The sequence below is a fragment of the Taudactylus pleione genome, unplaced genomic scaffold, assembly GCF_031769625.1.
Source record: "Taudactylus pleione unplaced genomic scaffold, aTauple2 ptg000656l, whole genome shotgun sequence".
NCBI lineage: Eukaryota > Metazoa > Chordata > Amphibia > Anura > Myobatrachidae > Taudactylus > Taudactylus pleione.
In genome coordinates, this window is record NW_028285058.1 from 544,006 (window position 1) to 565,873 (window position 21,868).

The 21,868-nt window shown below is 42.3% G+C and overlaps 1 protein-coding gene across 5 annotated transcripts in view; it reads left to right on the forward strand.

Moving 5' to 3' along the window:
- FLNA (filamin A) overlaps positions 1 to 20,950 on the forward strand; it is a 115,165-nt gene extending 94,215 nt beyond the window's left edge. The window contains exons 28-48 of one of the 5 annotated variants that reach the window (XM_088455501.1): positions 110 to 266; positions 1,211 to 1,400; positions 1,841 to 1,864; positions 4,940 to 5,181; positions 6,061 to 6,150; positions 8,166 to 8,268; positions 9,406 to 9,546; positions 9,784 to 9,912; positions 9,993 to 10,166; positions 10,301 to 10,462; positions 10,544 to 10,747; positions 11,414 to 11,566; positions 11,741 to 11,863; positions 12,578 to 12,844; positions 13,049 to 13,186; positions 13,449 to 13,564; positions 14,654 to 14,786; positions 15,991 to 16,167; positions 16,338 to 16,556; positions 16,928 to 17,131; positions 19,810 to 20,950. In XM_088455501.1, coding sequence (XP_088311627.1) covers positions 110 to 266; positions 1,211 to 1,400; positions 1,841 to 1,864; positions 4,940 to 5,181; positions 6,061 to 6,150; positions 8,166 to 8,268; positions 9,406 to 9,546; positions 9,784 to 9,912; positions 9,993 to 10,166; positions 10,301 to 10,462; positions 10,544 to 10,747; positions 11,414 to 11,566; positions 11,741 to 11,863; positions 12,578 to 12,844; positions 13,049 to 13,186; positions 13,449 to 13,564; positions 14,654 to 14,786; positions 15,991 to 16,167; positions 16,338 to 16,556; positions 16,928 to 17,131; positions 19,810 to 19,997 — 3,334 coding nt within the window. In that variant the 3' untranslated portion in view covers positions 19,998 to 20,950. Of the gene's footprint in view, positions 1 to 109; positions 267 to 1,210; positions 1,401 to 1,840; positions 1,865 to 4,933; positions 5,182 to 6,060; positions 6,151 to 8,165; positions 8,269 to 9,405; positions 9,547 to 9,783; positions 9,913 to 9,992; positions 10,167 to 10,300; positions 10,463 to 10,543; positions 10,748 to 11,413; positions 11,567 to 11,740; positions 11,864 to 12,577; positions 12,845 to 13,048; positions 13,187 to 13,448; positions 13,565 to 14,653; positions 14,787 to 15,990; positions 16,168 to 16,337; positions 16,557 to 16,927; positions 17,132 to 19,809 lie in introns of all 5 variants that reach the window. The other 4 variants (XM_088455500.1, XM_088455503.1, XM_088455502.1 and 1 more) reach the window with 4 other exon arrangements.
- Positions 20,951 to 21,868: the final 918 nt, after the last annotated feature.

Here is a 21,868-nt window from a genome sequence, read left to right on the forward strand (position 1 = left end):
GTCCTAAACCTGTTTCTGGAGGGGAATATAAATCCCAATTGGCATGTATTAGGTGATGAAGTTGTGGGTTCATATTAAATATTCTTTGTGTTGCTGTGTTCCTCCTCAGTCCATTTAAAGTAAAGGTTTTGCCAACTCACGATGCCAGTAAAGTAAAGGCAAGTGGTCCGGGATTGAATACTACTGGTGTTCCTGCAAGCCTGCCTGTGGAATTTACGATCGATGCCAAGGATGCTGGAGAAGGTCTCCTTGCTGTACAGATCACCGTAAGTAAAAAAGAGGGCTCTTTTTGTGGGGCACTCTTTTATCTAATAGTATATATTAAAATATAGCTTATTATAGAATTTAAAATAGTGGTACCTTGGGGTAAATGAAAGGGGTACGCCCAATGAATGGGACTTTTATTCAGTATACAGACATGACACATACATGAAACGCATAAATGGTTTTATCACCAAAAAGTGGCGAAATATTTTTCAGTATAATTTGAGAATAGGAATTCTCATGCAGGGTACATTCCTTCTTTATATTGGTAAATTATGTATCAATGATATTGCATCCATGTGTTATAGCATATCTAAAAGTTAATCCTGAATACAGCAGTAGGATTGTTATATCAACTGTGCAGGACTCCCAGAATTTGTGTAACAGAGAAAAGGGAGTTGTCAAGATTTGGAATGTTATCTAGGGCATATAACCCCACAGTTATTCATATTGGTGAAGAGTGGATCTTATGCACAGTATTGTGTGCCATACATACCCTCAAGTTTATCACCTATATATGTTTTATGCCTATCTTGGCACCTCCAAAAAAATCTTGTCAAAAATATATAACAATTTTTTTTTTTTCATTTTTTTTTTTTTTGTCTAAAGATTATGTTCGGCTCCTGGGTGCACCACCAACTGAAATATTATGTGAGACATTATCTCTCATATAATTATCTATATTTTGGTTCAACTACACTTACATTTATCTTTACTCTGTGCGGTGTAAAAAAACTTTATTTTTCTTGAAACCAGATCACCGTAAGTGTCTGGTGTAATCTAGAAGTTGGGTCATCCTAGTCTGGTTTATACTGCAACTTTAGATCGTATGCACCCAAAACTGTAAGCAATCTGCTCCTACAGATCACCATACTTGTAGTGACTGTTCATTGCATGACCAAAGGGGTTAGGCATAAAGCTTATTGAATAACCAATTGTGTTCCAGGACCCTGAAGGAAAACCCAAGAAGGCCTCTATTCGTGACAATCAAGATGGCACCTACACTGTGTCCTATGTGCCCGATATGACTGGGCGCTACACTATTCTCATTAAGTATGGAGGCGATGAGATCCCATATTCGCCTTATCGCATCCGAGCAGTGCCAACAGGCGATGCCAGCAAATGCACAGTGACCGGTAAGTGGTCTTTGGCTTGCTTGGCTGTGTAAAGTGTTGCACACTTATAAAGTTGCGTAGATGAAAAGGAGCCACTGGTGCTCTGGCCAAGCTTGTGGACCTGATTACATTTATTTCTTGAATAATCAAACCCTTATGAGACTCTTCAGTACAACGTGCACTGTCTCATCATGGTTCAGTGTATAGACCTAATGCATCTAGAGATCTCGCTGTGTACAACTTTGAAAAGCTTGGAGTAGTGCAGGGCAGAGCGTGGAATGCCTGAGACTTGCTCTCCTCACTGCTTGTTACGGACACACTTCTCAACGCTGCACACGGGTTATGGCATAACATGTCATGATGTAATTTTATCTCTGCTGATGTTTTATTGTGCACTTTGCCCTCACATTTGTCACTTTGTCTCACATGACCTTTCCTTGCTCTTTGCCCTTTCACCTCAGTGTCAATCGGAGGTCACGGGCTAGGTAAGCCGCTTGCTGGTCTTGACTACTTCTTCCCCCCTCCTCCCAAGTCTTAAGTGTTCTGCTGGTCTCTGTCAGTAGTAATGCAGTTTATTTGGGTTTTCACAGCTGGTATTAGTGTTATGGCTTATCGCTGGCACGGAACCACTTCCTGTACATGTGTCACTTTGAATGGTTTACAGTGTTAAATCGTATATGGAAAAAATTTAACTTGTGGTTTTTACACTTTTTTTTTTTTTTTTCTCTATAGGCCAGGGCAAACACTAAGTAGTATCAGAGTTTTTTCTGATATTACCACTTTACTGAGCAATGTAGGCAGCCAAGTCAGTTCATGGTTTCACCCTAATAAGTTTGTGATTAGTAAGTTTGAAGGTGAGACTGGGCTTAAACACTTTGGGATAGATGTACTAACTAAGCTTTGGAGACTTATAGTGGAAAGCGATAAAGTACTAACCAATCGGCTCCTGTAGTTTTTCAAACACAGCCTGTGATATGACAGGAGCTGATTGGTTGGTACTTTATCTCTCAAAGGCTTAGTAAATCTACCCCTTTGTAACTTGAGCCAAACAAAGAATGAAATAAGAGGGCTAAATAAGGTCAGAACTCTGTAGTTCTGTCTGGTTCTAGTATAACAGCTGTGAACACTCAAAACTGTCATGTAGATGAGGCGAATAGGCTGCTGGGGACTGGGAAAATGTATTTTTCTTTACTTTGTCTCCAATGTATGACATTGCAGGTGTTCCAACCTAACTGTGCAAGGCTATTGAAATGCTTCAGGAGGTTCCCCTAGTGTACCCTAGCTCATACTGATGGCTGTGTAAAGATGCATATTCCCAGTCCAGCCTGCCTACTTTAGCCTTGTGTTTTTTGTTTCTTTTCTCCTGTTATTGTGAATAGCATGCGGGTGGTGGTGGTAGGTGTTTGGCCATCTCAATGGCTTTTGCAAAGTGGGATGTAGTTGAAACCATCTGTGGTTATGGAGTGTCTGGTTGGATTGTTTAGAGACCGCAACCAACCAATTACCCACACTCTCTGGACACAGTACTGTAGGCAGGTCAGGCTTTTTGCACCACTCCTCTCCTCTCAGCTTTGTTACTGCATGCTGGCTTTGTTCGGCTCATCTAAAACTTTTGAAACTTAACTGCAACTCTAATTCCACCTAGCTGTGCACGCCCCTTCACTTTCTGCTGCTTCTTTGGAGCAATTGTGTTCTTATGGAAAACAGTCTTTCAGGAAATTTTTGCACTGCTTCACACTTTACGGCACAAATATGTGGAAATGTCATTTGCTAGGTTCCAGTAACTCTACTCCTATATAGAAAGTCACTACAACAGAGAATATGCCTTTCTTCTGAATTTGGCACACTTAAATGCGGTGTAGGGTTTTGTTTTTTTTTAATCCCCCGCCCCCCCCCCCTTCCTAACTTCCCTTTCACCTACTAAGAATGGGAATGTCAATCCTACTGTTCCTCACTGGTTCCTAATCCATTTCCTCAAGGCACCGTAGCAGTCCAGGTTTTAAGGATATCTAGGGTTGAGCAGATGTTAAATCAAAATGACTGAGGTCCTAATTCACCTCAAACCTGGACTATTTGGGGGCCTTGAGGACCCTTGGAAACATTGGGTTGGTTCTAAATTGTTCCTCCATGCATGTTTCTAACCTACAAATAAGTGATTCCCCTGGGGAATTTAAAGTTCCAATGGTCACATCTTGCAAATGGGTGGGTAGTCTTTCAATGGTGGTGAAGGACAGTGTTGGGCTGGCTCACTGGGGGTATTGCGGGGATTCTCTGCTAGTCTGTTGCTGCACAGGGTTTAGAGGCACCGTACTGCCTTTGCACCTTCAGTCGGCTTCACTGACTGTGGCATCAGTGATTCTGATTGTATGTGCAGGTGCAGAGAGCCGCCGGGTGCTTCTAAGCGGGATGTAGTCGGCATGCCGAAGGCAAGTATTGTGGGTATGAGAGGGGGTTAAGTACTAGGGTTAGGGTTGGGCACTAAGGGGGTAGGGTTAGGCACGGGGAAGGTTAGGTTCAGGCACTAGGGCGGAGAGGTTAGGGTTAGGAACCAAAGAGAGGTATAGGAAGAGGTTGAGGGTTAGCATAACGACCAATAAGTGTTGGTATGTCAACCCTGTCAGGTTGTTGGCCATTGGGACCCTGAATGTCATCATTACATACCCAACCCCTCTAAACAGTATCCCGGCATACATGGACTGGTAGCAGATCCCGACCATACTCTGCTAAGCCAGTCTGACTGTGGTGCAGGATGTCTGTTCAGTGTTTACTTAGTCATTATTTGGGACACACCTGTAACTTCTGCTTCCATACTTGAAACTTCCTGATTTGGACTTTTGTACATTTATTTACATGGTGAGAGAATGTATTAAGTCCCGTTTTTCAGGACCTGATCTATTCTCTTTATATGGTGCTACTCCATAGCACCCTACCGGGAATATGGTAATGAGACACGCAAGCCATACAATGAAATGGTTCAAACAGATATTGCAAGAAAAAGCAAAACAAACCATAAGATTATCATTTCCATATATTGTACATACAATTTCCCCCCCTATAGTTTAATTTAGTTGGTTTCTAGGGATCCGGGTGTGGGCTCATGGGTAATAGCCTGCGAGTTGGCACAATTCTTGTGACTTTGGCCCGTAGATTTAAACTCCAATAATTTAAGTCAAAACCAATCTCTTTAAATTAATACCGCTTAAATTTTTGGGGCAAATTTCTGGAATTGTGCTGGTTTCTGCAACTCGCAGGCTATGACTTATGGGAGGGCCGTGAAGATTAAGATACTCAACTCTTCCTACTTCGATTTCCCAAAGCTTTCCTATGTATTCTCTCCCTTACTGTACAACTGATACCGTTTTTACCTTATGTCACGTGAATAAAAATTTCCTGAAAACTGAGTCTCCTTTAGAACAGGGGAAAATTTGGCTGTGGATGGTGATGCGTTTGGTTAAATAAATGCAAGTCTTGTATAGATTTACTATTTCTCATACTCTAACTGCCCTTTCCGTCTGCCCCACTCCTCCCCCCCTCCTCATCTTGGTTCTACAAAGGTGCAGGTATTGGACCCACTATCCAGATTGGAGAGCAGACTGTAATAACGGTAGATGCTAAGGCAGCCGGGAAGGGTAAAGTGACCTGCACGGTGTGCACCCCAGATGGCACAGAGGTGGATGTGGATGTAGTAGAAAATGAAGATGGAACCTTTGATATCTTCTACACTGCCCCTCAGCCTGGCAAATATGTAATCTGTGTGCGATTTGGAGGGGAGCACATCCCAAACAGCCCCTTCCAAGTTACGGTAAGTGTGGACTGTAGATCCAAATCTCCTAATATACAAGCTTCGGCTAAAATTTGCAGTGTAGGCGATGTTCTTTTAGCAAGCCAAACCTGGAACTGAGACCGATGACACTGCCGTTTTCATATGACGTGTGGGCGTAGGACATCTGTAAAGCATTTGCAACAGTGCACATGTATTAAATGGTCCGAATAAATGCATCGCTTTTCCTTCCATGTCATAAACTTTCATTCTAATTAAATTTCATTGTAAGGACCAGTCTCCTGTTACCCATCATTAGTCATGTTGGATTGGCCTCCTTTATCTATGCAGAATTTAAAGATCACCAACAGTCTCATACAGTGGTTCCCACTCTATCCTCAAGGCACCCTAACAGTCCAGGTTTTAAGGATATTCATGCTTAAGCACAAGTGACTTAATTAGTACCACAGTCAGTTTGATTATCTGTGTTCAAGAATGGATATACTTAAAACCTGGACTGTTGGGGTGCCTTGAGGGCAGTGTTTGGGGAAACCCTGGTCTAATTGTTAATCGAATGGGCATTATGTTAAACCAGTAGTTCCCAGAAGTTTTTAAAGGTTATCTATGACTGCGTCCAGGTGAATTAGTACTTCGGTCATTTTGATTTAAACATCTGTGCTCAGCCATGACTATCCTTAAAACCTGGACTGTTGGGGTGCCTTGAGGAAGCCACTGTGTTGACCGATAATCTGAAACAGAACGTATTTTCTATTATGCCGCCTACTGAGATTATTTTGCTATTGTCACTGTTCTAAACACATAGGACATGTTTTGGCTTCAATATGCTGTGTAGATCTTTCTACCATTAATGAACTTCTAGGTTGTACAATATAACTAATGTGCTTACACCTCCCAACGCAGGCTCTGGACGGCGAGCAAATGATGCCTCAGCAGATGGCTCAGCAGCAGTTAGCCCCACCTTACGCATACCCGGGCATGCAGCAACCCTGGGTACCTTGCCTTTCACCGTAACTGTATCATTCATGGGGGGGATCAAACCTTCCTGGAGCACCAAGGGCAGGGGGAAGGCATTCTGGAATTCAGTACTAGCAAAACATGCTATCTGCTGCTCAATACTTTACCACCTAGGTCCTTATGTAATAGCCTGGAATTTGCAGGAGCCAGCGCGATGCAATTCTGTGGACATGCTAGATTTAAACCGGCAATACTTTGAAAGGCCAAACAATGTATTTTTGCCTTTTAGATTATTGCTGCTTTAAATCTACAAGTGGAATCTTGCCTGTCTCTAACCAGCTGTTATGCAAGAGCCTTGGGCAAAATTTACTAAGCTGCAGGTTCTAAACCCCGGCTGTTTGATGGTGATTTGACGGCAGGTTCTATTCTGCTCTAAACCCTAGAGGTTTGGTGGTGGTTTTGCAGCGGTTTCTAAATGACAGCCCTGTTCTATACTAAAATGTTTTGACGGCAGTTTTGCAGCAGTTTTGGCCTTAGTAAATCTGCAGATGGCAAAACCGTCGCCAAACCGCAGTCAAAACACATTTTAGAATCGAGCAGGGCTGCCATTTAAAAACCGCTGCAAAACCGCCACCCAACCCCCGGGGTATAGAACCCACTGTCAAACCGCCAGGGTTTAGAACCCGCCGCTTAGTAAACTTTGCCCTCAGCGCACACATGGGGGGGCTAAAACAGTACACTGCTTTCTCTATGGGGCTATCAATTGCTTCTGCTTGCTTGTGTGTTGTGGCTTCTATGCATGTGATATCACTCGCCAAGCCTACCGCAGTGTTGCACAAATGAACTCTTCATATTGTTGGTGTCAGGCCTAACCTAGCTGGACAGGCTGGTGTAAATGCTTCACCCCTACATGGCTGCTTCTGCTGTGACTCCACACCCAATGAATTCCAAGAAGCTCTCCTTCCCTGCTCTTCATGTTCCAGAGATGGACTTTTCCTCAATCTCCACTAGCCTTTTACATTTTGTGTAGCAGTGGGTGGGGGAGCGGCTATGTTACTGGGCTCATACTTCTGTCTGCTCTATACATTCCAGATGTTTGCCATCTCTTCCCATTCTCATCGCTACCAACATCTTCCCATTCAGCCCTCTCGTCTGTCGGATTTCCAGCCAGCCACCTCACGTGGCCGGCAGGAAGGATTTAACCCTTTATCTCCGCTTATCCGTCTCATCCATTTTGTTTAAGTGGTCAGAATTGTGTAATGGTCTCTTGCAGAACTCATTTTTTCCCAGGTTTGCCATGTTTTGTGGATAAACTAACTGCAAAGACTTCCTTGTTCCATGCGACTTTTGTGTTTTTACATTAGTTTCTAAACTCCACTGCTGGTTCACAAAATGGTCTTACCCATACCACCGCCAGTTCTTGTACTTAAACTTCTCAGAACTTTCCCAGCCTGGGAGAAGTTTATTAGCATTGGTTAATGAAGCTGAACTGTGTGGATCCTGCCTCATGGAAACCTTCACTGTTCTGCTTAAGGATTGTTGGGGAAATGCTGTTTCTAGGGTAGGGATAGGCAGTAAGCGGCTCTCCAGCTGTTAAACTACAAATCCCGGCATGCCCTACAATAGTTTTAGCATGGCAAAACTGTGGCAGGGTCTGCTGGGATTTGTAGTTCTAAACCAGCTGGGGGGGTGCTTATTGCCCACCCCTGTTCTAGGGATATTTCTCTATATACTGATAACATCAGTGACCTTTGCATACTTAATGTATATAAATACTTGCTGCAAACTATTTTAATGGTTTTTACCATTTCTGCTTTTAATAATTCCTGTATTGGGGGATTACAGCTGTTGCAAGTAGTCCTAATACAATAGGAGCTGGATACATCCTAAGCAATATGGTACTAAGCCTATTCAGCTTGAAGAGTTCTGGCAGTGAACTTGCATTGGAGTATAGATTTGTCTCCCATTAAAGCCTGTCCTCTTTACCTTTTTTCCCTTCATTGTATTCCCAATGTTAGGATGGTTTTCTTATTTGTGATTCTTCTCTTTAGGCTACAGATCGCCCTGTAATGGGCGTGAATGGACTGGATGTTGCCGGATTGAGACCTTTTGACTTGGTTATTCCATTCACTATTAAAAAAGGAGAGATCACAGGTAAGATTTGCCATTGAATAGCTCTTTACACCCTGTTTCAGGTGGGTTCAAACAAAGATCCCAGATCAGTGGATTCCCAGAAAAGATGCTTCAACAAACAGATTAAAATAAATATAATGACAAATTACAGTTTATATAGGCCGCTCTGAGTGAAACTCCTGAATAAGCAGTATAACTGGCTATAAAGTTCACTATTAGAAATGTACATAAATATTAATAGACCGTAGGGGGCACTGTTGCCACAGTTATGAGTATTGTAAATCACATCACAACTGTTTATGGTGTATATTTAGGATTAAGTCAAGGTAACACAATGCTGATTTTGGATTTGGTCTATCTGGTCACATAACCAAACTGATCTTTGTCCTTTCTTAGCTTCTCTGTCAAAAACACCTTAAGATTAGCTTATACATAGGGTGAAGTGTGTGTGTGTGTGTGTGTTATATCTATATATCTTTTAAAAGTCAGTTTATATTTGTATAACAAACCACACTTCTATTGTATACAGAACAAAAAATAAAATGTATATATTTACCAAATTAAGTTATGAACATAATAAACTGTTGATTGACTAGTCAGTTGTATAACCTGACCTTTTCTAATGGCTAACTAGCATTCTAAAGCATGTCGAAATATACTGGACTCAGTCTGTTTTGCATATATACAGATTGCGACAGAGTACTGAACAGCAAAATGGCTCGGAAACTCCATATTAGTCACTCCTGATATACACCCAGGCCCCTGACTCAAGATTCTTAGGCGTGTATGTACTAAGCCGTGGAGAGAGAGAGGCCAGTTGGTTGGTACTTTCTAACTGTCACTTTACAGATCGTGCTTGAAAAATTACAGGCATTGATTGGTACTTTCCAAAGACTTGGTACATAGACCCCTTTTTTTAATATGCTTCATATACATATATAGGGCAGAGTCAATTAGCTGCACCATCTGGACAGAACACTACGTGTGATATTGGGGCAGGTTAGCTTATTGCTTGAACCCAGAAGTTGAAGCAAAGCAAAAGTTTTTCCTACCGTCGTAACTGGAGAAACTCAGAACCTCGCACATAACAATCTACCCAATAGTTAATTTGTCTTGTAAAATTCTATAACCCAAACCATGTGCCCCCTCCAAATGTAGGAGAGGTCCGCATGCCTTCTGGAAAAGTGGCAAAGCCAGATATCACTGACAACAAAGATGGGACCGTCACCGTTAGATATGCTCCTACAGAAGCTGGGCTCCACGAGATGGATATAAAATATGATGGCATCCACATTCCAGGTAAGTCTGCTCAGACAGGAGGGAACGGGTTATCCTGTTGTACAGCGTATTTCTGTCCAGCTCATGGTAAACTTGTGTGGGAAAACAGTTTTTTTTTATGTTGCAGTGCATTTAACTAAACCATGGTCCTACATGCACCCTCTGTTTGGTAGAACTTTCTTTTGTTAAACTATGCTAAATACTGAAGAGCCAGTCTGATGTCTGGTTTATTAACCACTTGATTGATTTAAATTCCAGGGAGCCCTCTGCAGTTCTACGTGGATTATGTGAACAGTGGCCATGTTACTGCCTATGGCCCAGGATTAATTCACGGCATGGTGAACAAACTAGCTGTGTTTACAGTGAACACAAAAGATGCCGGAGAAGGTGAGTACTTACCGACCAATAGGCTGAGTCTACAAGCGCTACTGCAGTGACATGACAGATGTGGTTTTCTTCACTCCCAGGTGGTTTGTCCTTGGCCATCGAGGGTCCTTCCAAAGCTGAGATCAGTTGTACGGATAACCAGGATGGAACATGTGTAGTGTCCTATCTCCCGGTCCTTCCTGGGGATTACAACATCCTGGTCAAGTACAACAATAAACACATCCCTGGCAGTCCTTTTGTTGCCAAAATCACAGGTGCTTGTTCCTCCATTCAAATATGAGTTTGACGAAAATTTTACCATCTTGTAGAAGGTTCTTGGTTGGCTTTTTTTTCCTAGTCATTGCTACAGCAAAATATCTTGAGGTCCCCTCAAATCTCTATCTCCCAGGTGATGACACCATGCGTATGTCCCAGCTGAAGGTCGGGTCTGCTGCAGATATTCCTCTAAACATCACCGAGCCTGACCCGAGCCTGTTAACTGCCACCGTGACCTCTCCTTCTGGAAGAGAAGAACCGTGTCTGTTGAAGAGGCTGCGCAATGGGCATATTGGTAAGAGATTGATCTGGATAAATGTAAAGACCCATCTAGCTGTTATGGATTTCCTCACCATCTAGCTCTGCTTCTCTGCAGGTATATCTTTCGTGCCCAAGGAGACTGGGGAGCATATAGTCAGCATCAAAAAGAACGGCCTCCATATTCCTAACAGCCCCATCACTGTCATGATCAGCCAGTCGGAGATTGGCGATGCCAGTCGGGTGGTGGTCTCCGGCCAAGGTCTGATAGAAGGGCGAACATTTGAGCCAGCGCAGTTTGTCATTGACACCAGGGAAGCTGGTGAGTAACATATCAAATGTAGTGATGAAGTTGATGGAACACTCGCTTAAGCTTAAGGCAGTGTGCTGTTTAGAGGTGTCAAAGATGCATTGATACAACTACAGATGAAAACTGAGCTGGAAAAGACCACAGGCTGTGGGGGGTAATTTAGTTTATATAGAGAATTATATATATATTTTTTTTTTAACAAGCAGAAGAGCAAAACTGTCCATTAGAAACTGAAATACAATATACTGGTGGAGGAAACTGATTTGTCAAATGGTTTCAGCATTGCCACTCAAAATAACAATGTAGTGTCTTTGATTCATGTGCTAAATAACTTGGCCTCATAACTCAGCAAACCTCACCAGCTAATTGGGCACGGATACATCTGTAATAAAGAAAATAACCCCCCCTTCCCTCTCAAAACACTGGTACTCCTGTGTCTGCTGTCCATCCATTATGGCATTCTCCATGTATTTGCTCTGCTTGCTGGAACGGTTAACGTGCTTGTGGATTTTTTATTTTTTTTGTGTGGAGTTTATTTCATCACAAGAGTATACAGAACATGGCATTAGTAGAACGCTGAAAATGGACACTGATATTACTTGTGTACTATATAAACAAAGATGGGGTGTTGGAAGCTTGTGACTAGTCTCTGTGCTGACTAAATGTTTGTTGCTCCAGGATACGGTGGCCTCAGTCTGTCCATTGAGGGTCCCAGCAAAGTCGATATCAACACAGAAGACTTGGAAGACGGAACATGCAAAGTGACGTACTGTCCCACAGAGCCTGGAAATTACATAATCAATATAAAGTTTGCAGACCAGCATGTACCAGGTATCTCTTAAGGTTTACATCTTAGCATGGATCAAAAAAAATAAATAAATTGTCTTAAATTGCTGGAGCTGAAAAAAAAACACATTCCATTATGAAAAGTAAAAATACATTATTTTGCTGTCCATAGCTGCAAGGATTGGGGCTGTCATATTTAACATGAATTCCATTCTGCAGGCAGTCCCTTCTCGGTGAAAGTCACAGGCGAAGGAAGGATGAAGGAGAGTATCACACGCAAGAGAACTGCGCCATCTGTTGCAAACATTGGTAGTCAGTGTGACCTAAGCCTGAAAATACCGGGTGAGCAGAGCTACATTTACACTGAAAGATGACTTTTTGCTGTGGCCAGGAGCCTTGCGTGTAGGCACAAGTTTGTGTGACTATCCTTATTCAGGCAGAGAACAAAACTGGTGTAAAGCTTTTTCCAGTCTGGTGCCCTTCTGTACCGCGCATCTCAAATTACCTCCCCAAAAAGACTTATCTGCTGCATTCTAGGATGTAGCAGAAGTGTTCTAATAGGGGCTTTATACAGGCTGCTGCTTGTAATGATACCGGCCTGATCCGATGGAATCGGTATGTAATGCCGGCGGCTGTTTAGCCGCCAGATCCAATACTGACAGCGGCAGCCCGACTGGTCGAAATCCCGACTACAGCCAGTAAGTAGTCTAACCCTAACCTCACCCGTTGGTGCCTAAACCTAACCCTCCCAGGGGGGTGCCTAACCCTAACCACCCCCATCTTTCCCTACCCTAACCCTCCTTTGGGGGGGGGGGTGCCGCCTAACCCCAAGTCCAAGACCTTCTTGGCGTGTGCAACAGACTGCATACATTAGGGCAGTTCTACATTTCTTGGCTTGATTGTAACAAGGGGTGGGTAGTACATTCAGTTAAGAATGAGGTTCTAGGTATTAAGCTGTAAAATGTTAAGGGTCCATAACATCAGTCATAAAGACATTCTCTGCAAGGCTTCCATCTGTTCATTAAGATGTGTTTTTTTGTTTTTTTTCTCCTGCAGAAATCAACATTCATGACATGACTGCACAGGTCACAAGTCCGTCTGGAAAGATGCACGATGCCGAAATTATGGAAGGGGAGAACAACACCTATTGCATCAGATTCGTCCCTACAGAGATGGGTGTTCATACAGTCAGTGTCAAGTACAAGGGCCAGCACGTGCCAGGGAGTCCCTTCCAGTTCACTGTAGGACCCCTTGGTGAAGGTGGAGCGCACAAAGTGCGAGCTGGTGGACCTGGCTTGGAAAAAGCAGAGGTTGGAACCCCAGGTATGGAGTGTGGAACGCTCAGTGCACCAACCAAATGGTTCTACAATAGTGCAGATCAATTTTTTTATCTTATTTTTTTTTTTTTTTTTTGATCATAATGGGTTTGTAGTTTCAATAGACTAACGTCCTGTATGCTGCTTGCTGTTCTGGTTACCTGGGGAATGCTGTGTATAAATGGTGGTGCTTCACCCTTGTTTCTCGCAGCGGAGTTCAGTATATGGACGAGAGAGGCTGGTGCAGGCGGTCTGTCCATTGCAGTGGAAGGACCTAGCAAAGCCGAAATAGCTTTTGAGGATAGGAAAGATGGGTCTTGTGGAGTGTCCTATATCGTACAGGAGCCCGGTAGGTATAAATGTATATAACATGTATGCTGTGTTCTGTTTTCTGTAGTGTATGGTATACATGCAGTTCCGGTTATGCAGGTGTTCTCAACGTTTTGGGCACCATAAATTAGAACTGTTTTTGTACAGCCCTGTTTGTAGTACATGGTATACGGAGTGTAACGACCTACTCAGTGTAGAAGTACTTTATAAAAAGGTTTGCAATGTTTTTTTGTAAACAAGCTATAGAAATCTCCTGATTCTTTCCTCTAAATCTCTTGTAGGAGATTATGAGGTCTCGGTGAAGTTCAATGATGAGCACATCCCAGACAGTCCTTTCGTGGTTCCCGTGGGCTCTCCATCAGATGACTCTCGTAGACTCACTGTTTCTAGTCTTCAGGTGAGGCACTGGGAAAAACCTTAGCCCTTAATGGTTGGGCAGAGAATTTGTCTCCTGAGCAGCTGACATGAATCCCCTGGCCCCATCAATTCTCCTGAACCATTGTGTGTAAGAGTGAACCCCAGGACTTGCCTTGGCCGGTAGTCATGTACTCTGGGCATCCAATAAAGAAATATCGTCCACCATTGAATGAGTAAAGGTCACTCAGGGATTTCTGTAGAACTGCTGCCATCTACTGGTAATAGTTCTAACTGAGCCCTAATTGAAGAACTCTTAACACACATTTCAGTGCTCCCCGTTCAGCAATGAGTTTCCCAGCTGCCTCAGGAGGCTCTCCATGTGTTTTTCTCGTGTCTTTCTTAAAGGCTTCTAACAGGACAAGAACTCCTGCAATAAAACCTGCCAGTGTTTAAAGAGGGACAGGATAAGGGATCTGAGCCATGGTTCTGGCTTATTGTGTGAATGGAAGTTCTAATCTTTGCAATCCATATCCTGCTTCTCTTCAGGCTTTTTTTTTTTTTTTTTCCATTTCCACTCAATTGCAAAAAAAAACATTTCATCCGCTACCTAGAAGGTATCGAAATGGTTGACTGAACAATACCTCAGCCGTTTACCTGGCTAAGGAGGGGAAAGTCTAGGTAGCATTTAAAAATCTGCATGTGATGTGACAGTGATCCTATACGGATTGGTAAAGGAAAAGGGATTTATTCACTTTCCAAAATTTTATTTTAAAACATCCCCCAAATTTGGAACCTATGAGATCAAATTGAACTTGTTTTAATCTCTGCTTATGATATCAAAAAGGAGTATTTACTCCTGCTGACCTTGATGGTGGTCATTAAGGAACTGCGGTAGTAGAAGCTGATTCAGTCAACCATCTTATGTATTCCTTGGACCATAGAACTCTTTTCTGCTGTAGCTTCATTTACACAAACAATAAGCCACTGCCAGGTTCTCCAACAAGATAGTCCTCTCCCTCATTAAACCAGGCTGGGGCCGGTAAGTATTGAGCCTCTGAAGGCCATGACCGTGCGTTATTTGATATTTGTATAATTTGCAGTTCTTCTAAACCTTTTAATGTGCTTTTAGGAGTCAGGGTTAAAGGTCAATCAGCCAGCCTCTTTTGCAGTAAGCCTTAATGGTGCCAAAGGAGTTCTAGATGCCAAGGTCCACAGCCCCTCTGGGGCGTTGGAGGAGTGTTATGTGTCTGAGATCGATGAAGGTGAGCATTTTCAGCTACATATGGGGAAATCTATTGCGCCTTAGTGGGGGCCTTTATCATTCTCTAGGTATTGGCACTTTGTAGCATTTAAAGGGCATTTAATGCTTTAGCAAACAGATTAAACATGCAAAGTCCTGTTCATGGTGTCTAAAGAGATCTGTGATATATCTCAAGGCTTTTACACATGGTAGGAACTCATGTTTGCTATGGAAAGGTTAATTTCATTCCTGTAACTAGCTAGTAACATTCGATTTCCCTTAAGACTTCTCTAGTGTGATATAAAACAGCCTAACATTCCTACTATACAGCTTTCTGCTAACAAGAACACGCACAGCACTGACATTTGTGAAGGAATACTATAGTGTTGCCTTCTTTATAGCATACTAGTAATGATGGACCCGTCCCATCTCACCCGGTACTTCTGTCTCACGCTCTGCCCTTCTCCCGTCCTGCAACGATTACTTAACCTCCCTGGTCCTCTTCTCTCCCGGAACACGCATGCACGTCACACCTAATGTGCCCTGTGCATGCAGTATTAGCTGGGGCACCCACCCTGTATGGTTAAGCGTGCACATTTGTGTGATCTAATTTATATCTGGGTCCAATTTTATAATCCGCACGTTCTCCTATGGAGAAGTGGCACGTGTAGGCAGTAAAGTCTGGTTGACCGTGTTGTGGATTAAATTTGTCACCATGCTATGCTTATTCGTAGTATTGGGTAAGACCAAGATCTGTGTTAATGACTCTAAGCCTGAACCCCCCCTCCTCTCTCACTGGGCTTGGCTCCACCCCTAACTTCTTGACTAATGTGGTCTTGCCTGCGTTTTTTTTTTTTTTTATTGAATTCTCTCGATATGATATATTTTTTTTTTTATTTTTTTTTTTTTCAAATGTCTTATTCATCACAGCAATAAAATATATATTCTACAAAAGATAATAGTTAATACATAAAACAAAGGTCCAATTAAGGGCAATAAAATGCTAATGGTACAAAACAAAGACATGAAAATATTGTCTTTGCATAACTATCATTTTCTAGACATGGCAGATCCCCCCCCCCCCCCCCCCCCATAAAAAAAGAATATATATATATAATTAAAAAAATTCCACCAAAATTACAGAGATCCAAAAAGACATTCAGTCTCACCTTGTAACAGGTAATGCAATAGGCAGATATGTACAACTTTTCATTTTATTTTCTTAGATAAATATGCTGTGCGCTTCATTCCACGAGAGAATGGCTTGTATCTAGTTGATGTGAAGTTCAATGGATCCCACATCCCCGGTAGTCCCTTTAAAGTTCGTGTGGGAGAACCAGGGCAGGCTGGAGACCCAGGAATGGTGTCTGCATATGGGGCAGGCTTAGAAGGTGGCACCACTGGTAAGTCCTACAAGTGAGCTTGTTTGTCTGTTCTAATTGCTAAACTTTCATCCTGATATGTATAGTTAGAATTTAACGACTGCTATTTGGTGCGCAAGCCAAACTATAACTGAAACTGATCGGTCTGGTCGTTAAGTTTTAATTTTTGTTATTTTTTCCTCCTATCCCAGGAAATGCGGCAGAGTTTATCGTGAATACCACAAATGCTGGTGCTGGAGCTCTGACTGTAACAATTGATGGGCCTTCAAAGGTCAAAATGGATTGCCAAGAGTGTGCAGAGGGCTACAAAGTCACATACACCCCAATGGCACCTGGGAGTTATCTGATCTCCATAAAGTATGGGGGTCCTTATCATATTGTTGGAAGTCCATTCAAAGCAAAAGTCACTGGTGAGTCAAACCTAAGAAATGTGGTGTCTTTCTCTCCACTGTTTCAAGTAGTTTCGTTCTGATCGTGCAAAGATTCTGCCCATGTAAATATACATGAACAAAGCCAACAGTCTATACATACAGGGCAATTCGGAGGAATTCCAGGGCCCATTGGAGAAATATTTAATAGCAATTAAGGGTTGCCCTGTGTTGTAGTAATTTCCATACTGCATTTAGGTTTGATTTTAGCACTTTCTATTTTTGTCTGCTCTCAGCTGCTTTATAGCCTTTCTGTAATTCTTATACCAGGTATCTTATGGCATTTAATGGTGGAAAATGGCCCATTGGTCATCAACGCAATTAAACTTTTACCCATTTGTATGGTTTCCTAGGGACCCGTCTGGTGACGAGCCACAGTCTCCACGAGTCCTCTTCAGTCTTTGTTGACTCTGTCACAAAATCAGAGGCTTTCACGCAACAAGGAGCCCTTCCTAGGGTATCATCCGATGCAAGCAAAGTAGTCGCCAAAGGACTGGGTCTGAACAAAGCCTTTGTTGGTCAGAAGAACTCGTTCACGGTAGACTGCAGCAAAGCTGGTGAGTTCCCTTGTAGTCTAGCTAAATGCTCTTTTTAAATTCACTGAGTGTAAGTTGGATATAAAGGTAAAACTCCAAAGCTTGTGCTAACTCCGGTGATGTATGGTGCTTTAGTGTTTTATACCATGTCAATCTGTACAAAGAGCCATATTCAATTAGAGGCGAATTTTTCACCTGTCCGACTGTTCGCTTCATTCGCCTGTTTCAGAGGCGAATTTATTCCGTGCTCGTCCCCACTTTTCGCCTAATTCAATTGCAAAACAGGCGAACACGGAAACAGGCGAATACGGAACAGGTGAAAAGTATTGAAAGAACTGGGGAAATCAGTCTGTACCCCAGAAAAAGATGCACTAACATAGGGAATCAGTATAGATGTGTACTAATAGCCCTAATTTTGTGTACTTAAGTTGTGTAAATTGCTTGCTATTAGCGTTTTTGTAAAAGTGGTGAAGAATGGCATAAAGCTGTAGTTTTTGGTGAAAATAAGAATTCCTGTCAAATTTGGGGTGCTTGAAAATGGGTGCAAGCATGTTTTTATGTCTCTAAAGTGAACTTTTAAAAACCGTGAAAAATCCACCTGCTGCATGCACCTGCAATCCCAAAAACACCTGACCCATACTTGTGGACCCCCAAGAAGTCTTTTTCGCTACTTTTAATGTTTATCCCCCCACTTTTTAAATTTACACCCCAAAAATGATATGTCTTTTTTGGGGTGTTCTTAGGTTTTAGTTTCTGTTTTTTTGCGTATTTGTCCTTTGGGGGGCTGTCCCAAGGGGTCTGAGTTGTTTCCCCACGTTTGCACCCCAAAAAAGATTTTGCATTTCTTTTCACCAGCTATTATTTGGAGAATCATTTTTGGAGAATTGTTTCGACTTAGGCGAAATTGTCCTGGAATTGAATTTGGCGAATTTTTTTTTTAGGCAAATTTTTCACAAAAAAACAGGCGAATATGGCTTTTCGCCTCTAATTGAATTCCCCTAATAGTGTTGGAGAGAGATAAAGTGGATGGAGATCAAGGTCATTTTTCTGACACCACCTCCTTAAAACCCAAAAAGTCAGAAGGATTGTGAGGCCCTGCTTTCACTGTCTGTATTCATACTGAAAATCAAGATCGAGGGAGCTTTTGCCCAATACTTTGCTTAGTATAGTTTGAGAATGTGTTTACTTAAGACAGAATGTATCGGCTTTGATCCACTTACCATTTGAGTTCAGCTGTAGTTTGGCATAATCAGACTTACTATTTCTTTAGAGTCGGTAAGTTCAGCTGGCTGAGGGGTCAGATGGTTGTGGAAATAACAAAGTGTGTGATTTGCATAACTGTTAGACTAGATGGGCCAAGTGGTTCTTTTCTGCCGTTAAATTCTAGGTTTCTGTTATAGACCCCTTTTAAAATCTTAAAACCAGGATGTCTGTTAGAACTGGGCTGTAGCCTAAAGGTCTGCAATGTATTACTAGGGAAAACTGTGACTACAGCTTTATTACAGAAGACCAGTATTGTGCCTCAATAAAACAAATTAATGAGTGACAATATAACTGACTTTGTCTATTAGTGGATACTCTCCTTTAGACAGACATACAAACGAGAGCACGATTACGAAATAGTAAGCGTGCTGTCGTTTGCATGTCTAGTGATGTGCCTACACTGATCGTTCACTCGTTCAGTCCAGGCACATCAATCATCCCCGTACATGCTGAACCTGACTGGATCGTCAGGTTGACCAGCATGTATGGGCGATGATAGATGGCAAAAATGACCAGCAGGCATGCGCATCGCTGGTAGTTTTTGTCAATTACATGCCCGATTTGTGGCCGATTGCATGTTAACGACATTATCGTGCAATCGCCTGTCAAAATCGCCTAGTGGATACCAGGCTTAAAATGAAGAAAAAATAAATCCCACCACTAGAGTCCCCCCACCTCATATACCATACCCCAACCACCTCAATAGCGTTTTTGCATATATAGTAACTTCTATATATATATATATATATATATATATATATATATATATATATATATATATAATATGGCCGCGCTGCTCCCCACCTTTGGAACTCTCTCCCGCTTCCCATCACTCTCCACCTCTCTTCAATCCTTCAAACGGGCTCTCAAGACCCACTACTTCATCAAAGCCTTCCAGCTCTCTTCTTAACTTGCTGCTACATGCTCAATCCTCCCTGCCTACCCCATCTGTGTCAACCCCTGTTTGTCTGTCCCTCCCCTTTTAGAATGTAAGCTCCTATGAGCAGGGCCCTCTACCCTCTTGTGCTTCTCCTTACTCTACCTTCATCTACTTCTTACTCTCTACCAGGGCACGTAACACTTGGTTGCTTTGCATTGTTGCTTATCTGAGTGTTATAGTCGCGAATGTAGCAATGTACATTATCCTTGTACTGGTATTGTATTCTGTAAGTCACTGTAAATTAACCTATTAGTTTATGTACTTTGTAAGGCGCTGCGGAACACTTGTGGCGCCATATAAATAAACGATAATATACATTTTTTGAGATGCAAAAAATGTTTCACAATATGGTGGTCTGTTCTACATGGCATAAAATCGTAACCTTTACTGTGGAGGTCAGAGGAGCTGCATCAGTAGAGCCTGGTCTGTTTTCCTATGTACATTAGACTTTGGTGTAGTGAGATAATCAGAGACTTGATCTGTTTTCTTCAATCAGGCAACAATATGCTACTTGTTGGGGTTCATGGACCAAAGACCCCATGCGAAGAGATTGTGGTGAAGCATCTTGGAAATCGCTTGTACAACGTGACGTACCTCCTGAAGGACAAAGGGGACTACATCCTGGTTGTCAAGTGGGGAGATGAGCACATTCCAGGCAGCCCTTACCATGTGTCTGTGCCCTAATCTGCCACCCACAATTTCCCCTTGTCCTGGTTCTGACCCCCCCCCCTTACCCTTTGTGTGCGTGTCAAATGTACAGCTACCCTACACCCAACCTCTCCCCATGTGACTGAGGGGGTCAGAGGTCAGCTCTGGTCTTGCTTAGCTGGTTCAAGTTTATGCAATGGCCATATTAAACCCCCGTGGCACTGAAGGGGCAAAGTGTGAACGGGTGCATTAGGTCATATTTCGGGGGGGAAAGAGGGATGGTCAGGCATGCTGGAGAGCAGCTCTGTTATCAACTTGGCACTTTTTATTCCATATTCGTTTTGGAGACAGCTGCTAGGTCCATCCCCTGCCCTGAAAGGGCTGCTTTATATGCCACGTGCTCCTGTTTGCTGCCCTGCCCCCCTGTATTTGTTTACATTTGTTTGTTCTCCTTTTACCGTAAACTTTTGTAAGGGATCTCTGAGGTGGCCACAGGTGTTTCATGGGTGGGCAGGAGACCTAATGGAGCATCCAGATTGATTTCCGTAGACTCTAAAAATGCCTATACATGATCAAATGAAAGAGGAAAAAGAAAGCCTTGAAATGGCTGAACGCCCATTCAGTCCATCAAACTATTTTTTTACTATTAAAAGCAACCACTACCTGTTAAACTCACTAAACTTATACTGGTCCTGTTTATCCAGTTTCAGCAAAAGTTAGTTCCCTAGAAGTGGGGCCTTGACTTGGCCCTTCTCCCTCCCCAGTGTCTAAGTGTCTTTAACTGTCGTCCTGAGATTGGGTTAGTTCTGAGATGCTTCATTGGGTTGCGAGCTGGTTCACCTACCAAAGGCCATTCCAATTGGTTTGCTTCCAGTTAACCAAATCTTGTCTTAATTTTTTGTTTTCTAAAAAATGTTTTTTTTTTTTGTTGTGCACGACTACAGTACTTTGCTCTTAATGATAACAATAAAATTCTGCTTTTAATCTTCTTTGGGTGTAGTCATTCATTCAATGTACAGTTTGAGAACTTAAATGAGATGGTACGTTGTAACTGTTGCTTCTGAAAATGCAGCAGGGTAGTCTGCCTCTTGCCTCCTACCTCACTGGAGACACTATGAACTAATTTTCTGCCTACACTGTGTAGGGAATGGGTAAACTGATGTGGCTGGCCCATAACTAGTTTGTTCTTAGTTTAGTGATAGTGCTGCTAACATACTGCTCCGATGGCTTCTGAATGGTCACACACGGCACGGCCATTGGTTACATTGTGCGCAGTTAATTAAAATGGACATTGAAGGTGTTGGTGGAAATTGCAGAATGCACTAAAATTAGACTTTACTGCTCAGCTTATATGAATATGGTAGATGGTGACTGCTTTGGGTAGTTTGCCGTTTTCAAATGAAAATCGAAACCTAGAATTATCTATTTTTGCTAATCAAACTATTTTTGTACTTTAGTACTTTTTCACTTACCTTTTTTGTATCTTTCTCAGATTTGCTGGATTTGAATGGTTTACATTTCAATAAAAACTGGAATAATTAGGGTGTTATAAAACTTTTGGCCAGTAGTACATATATAGTGGAGTATAGAAGAATATAGGGGGCTAAATGTAGTAGACTGCGAACTGGTTCTGCTGGCTTGCTCGTATTATTCCCTCAGTGGCGCTGGCTTGCAGTCTATTTACATTTAGCCCATGGTGTATGTTAATTAGTAAATCTTGTCCTGCTCCTAAATTTAATGACCACATTCATGGAAGAAGTTGGACAACTCTATAATCCTCCTGACTCCATGCAAATTACTAATGTAATTTGATACAAAATGATAAATGAGTGTATGTACATACATACATATACACTTTTTGGTTTTTTTTTTTTGGTACGGATGTGTCCAGCTACATTTTAGCTGCA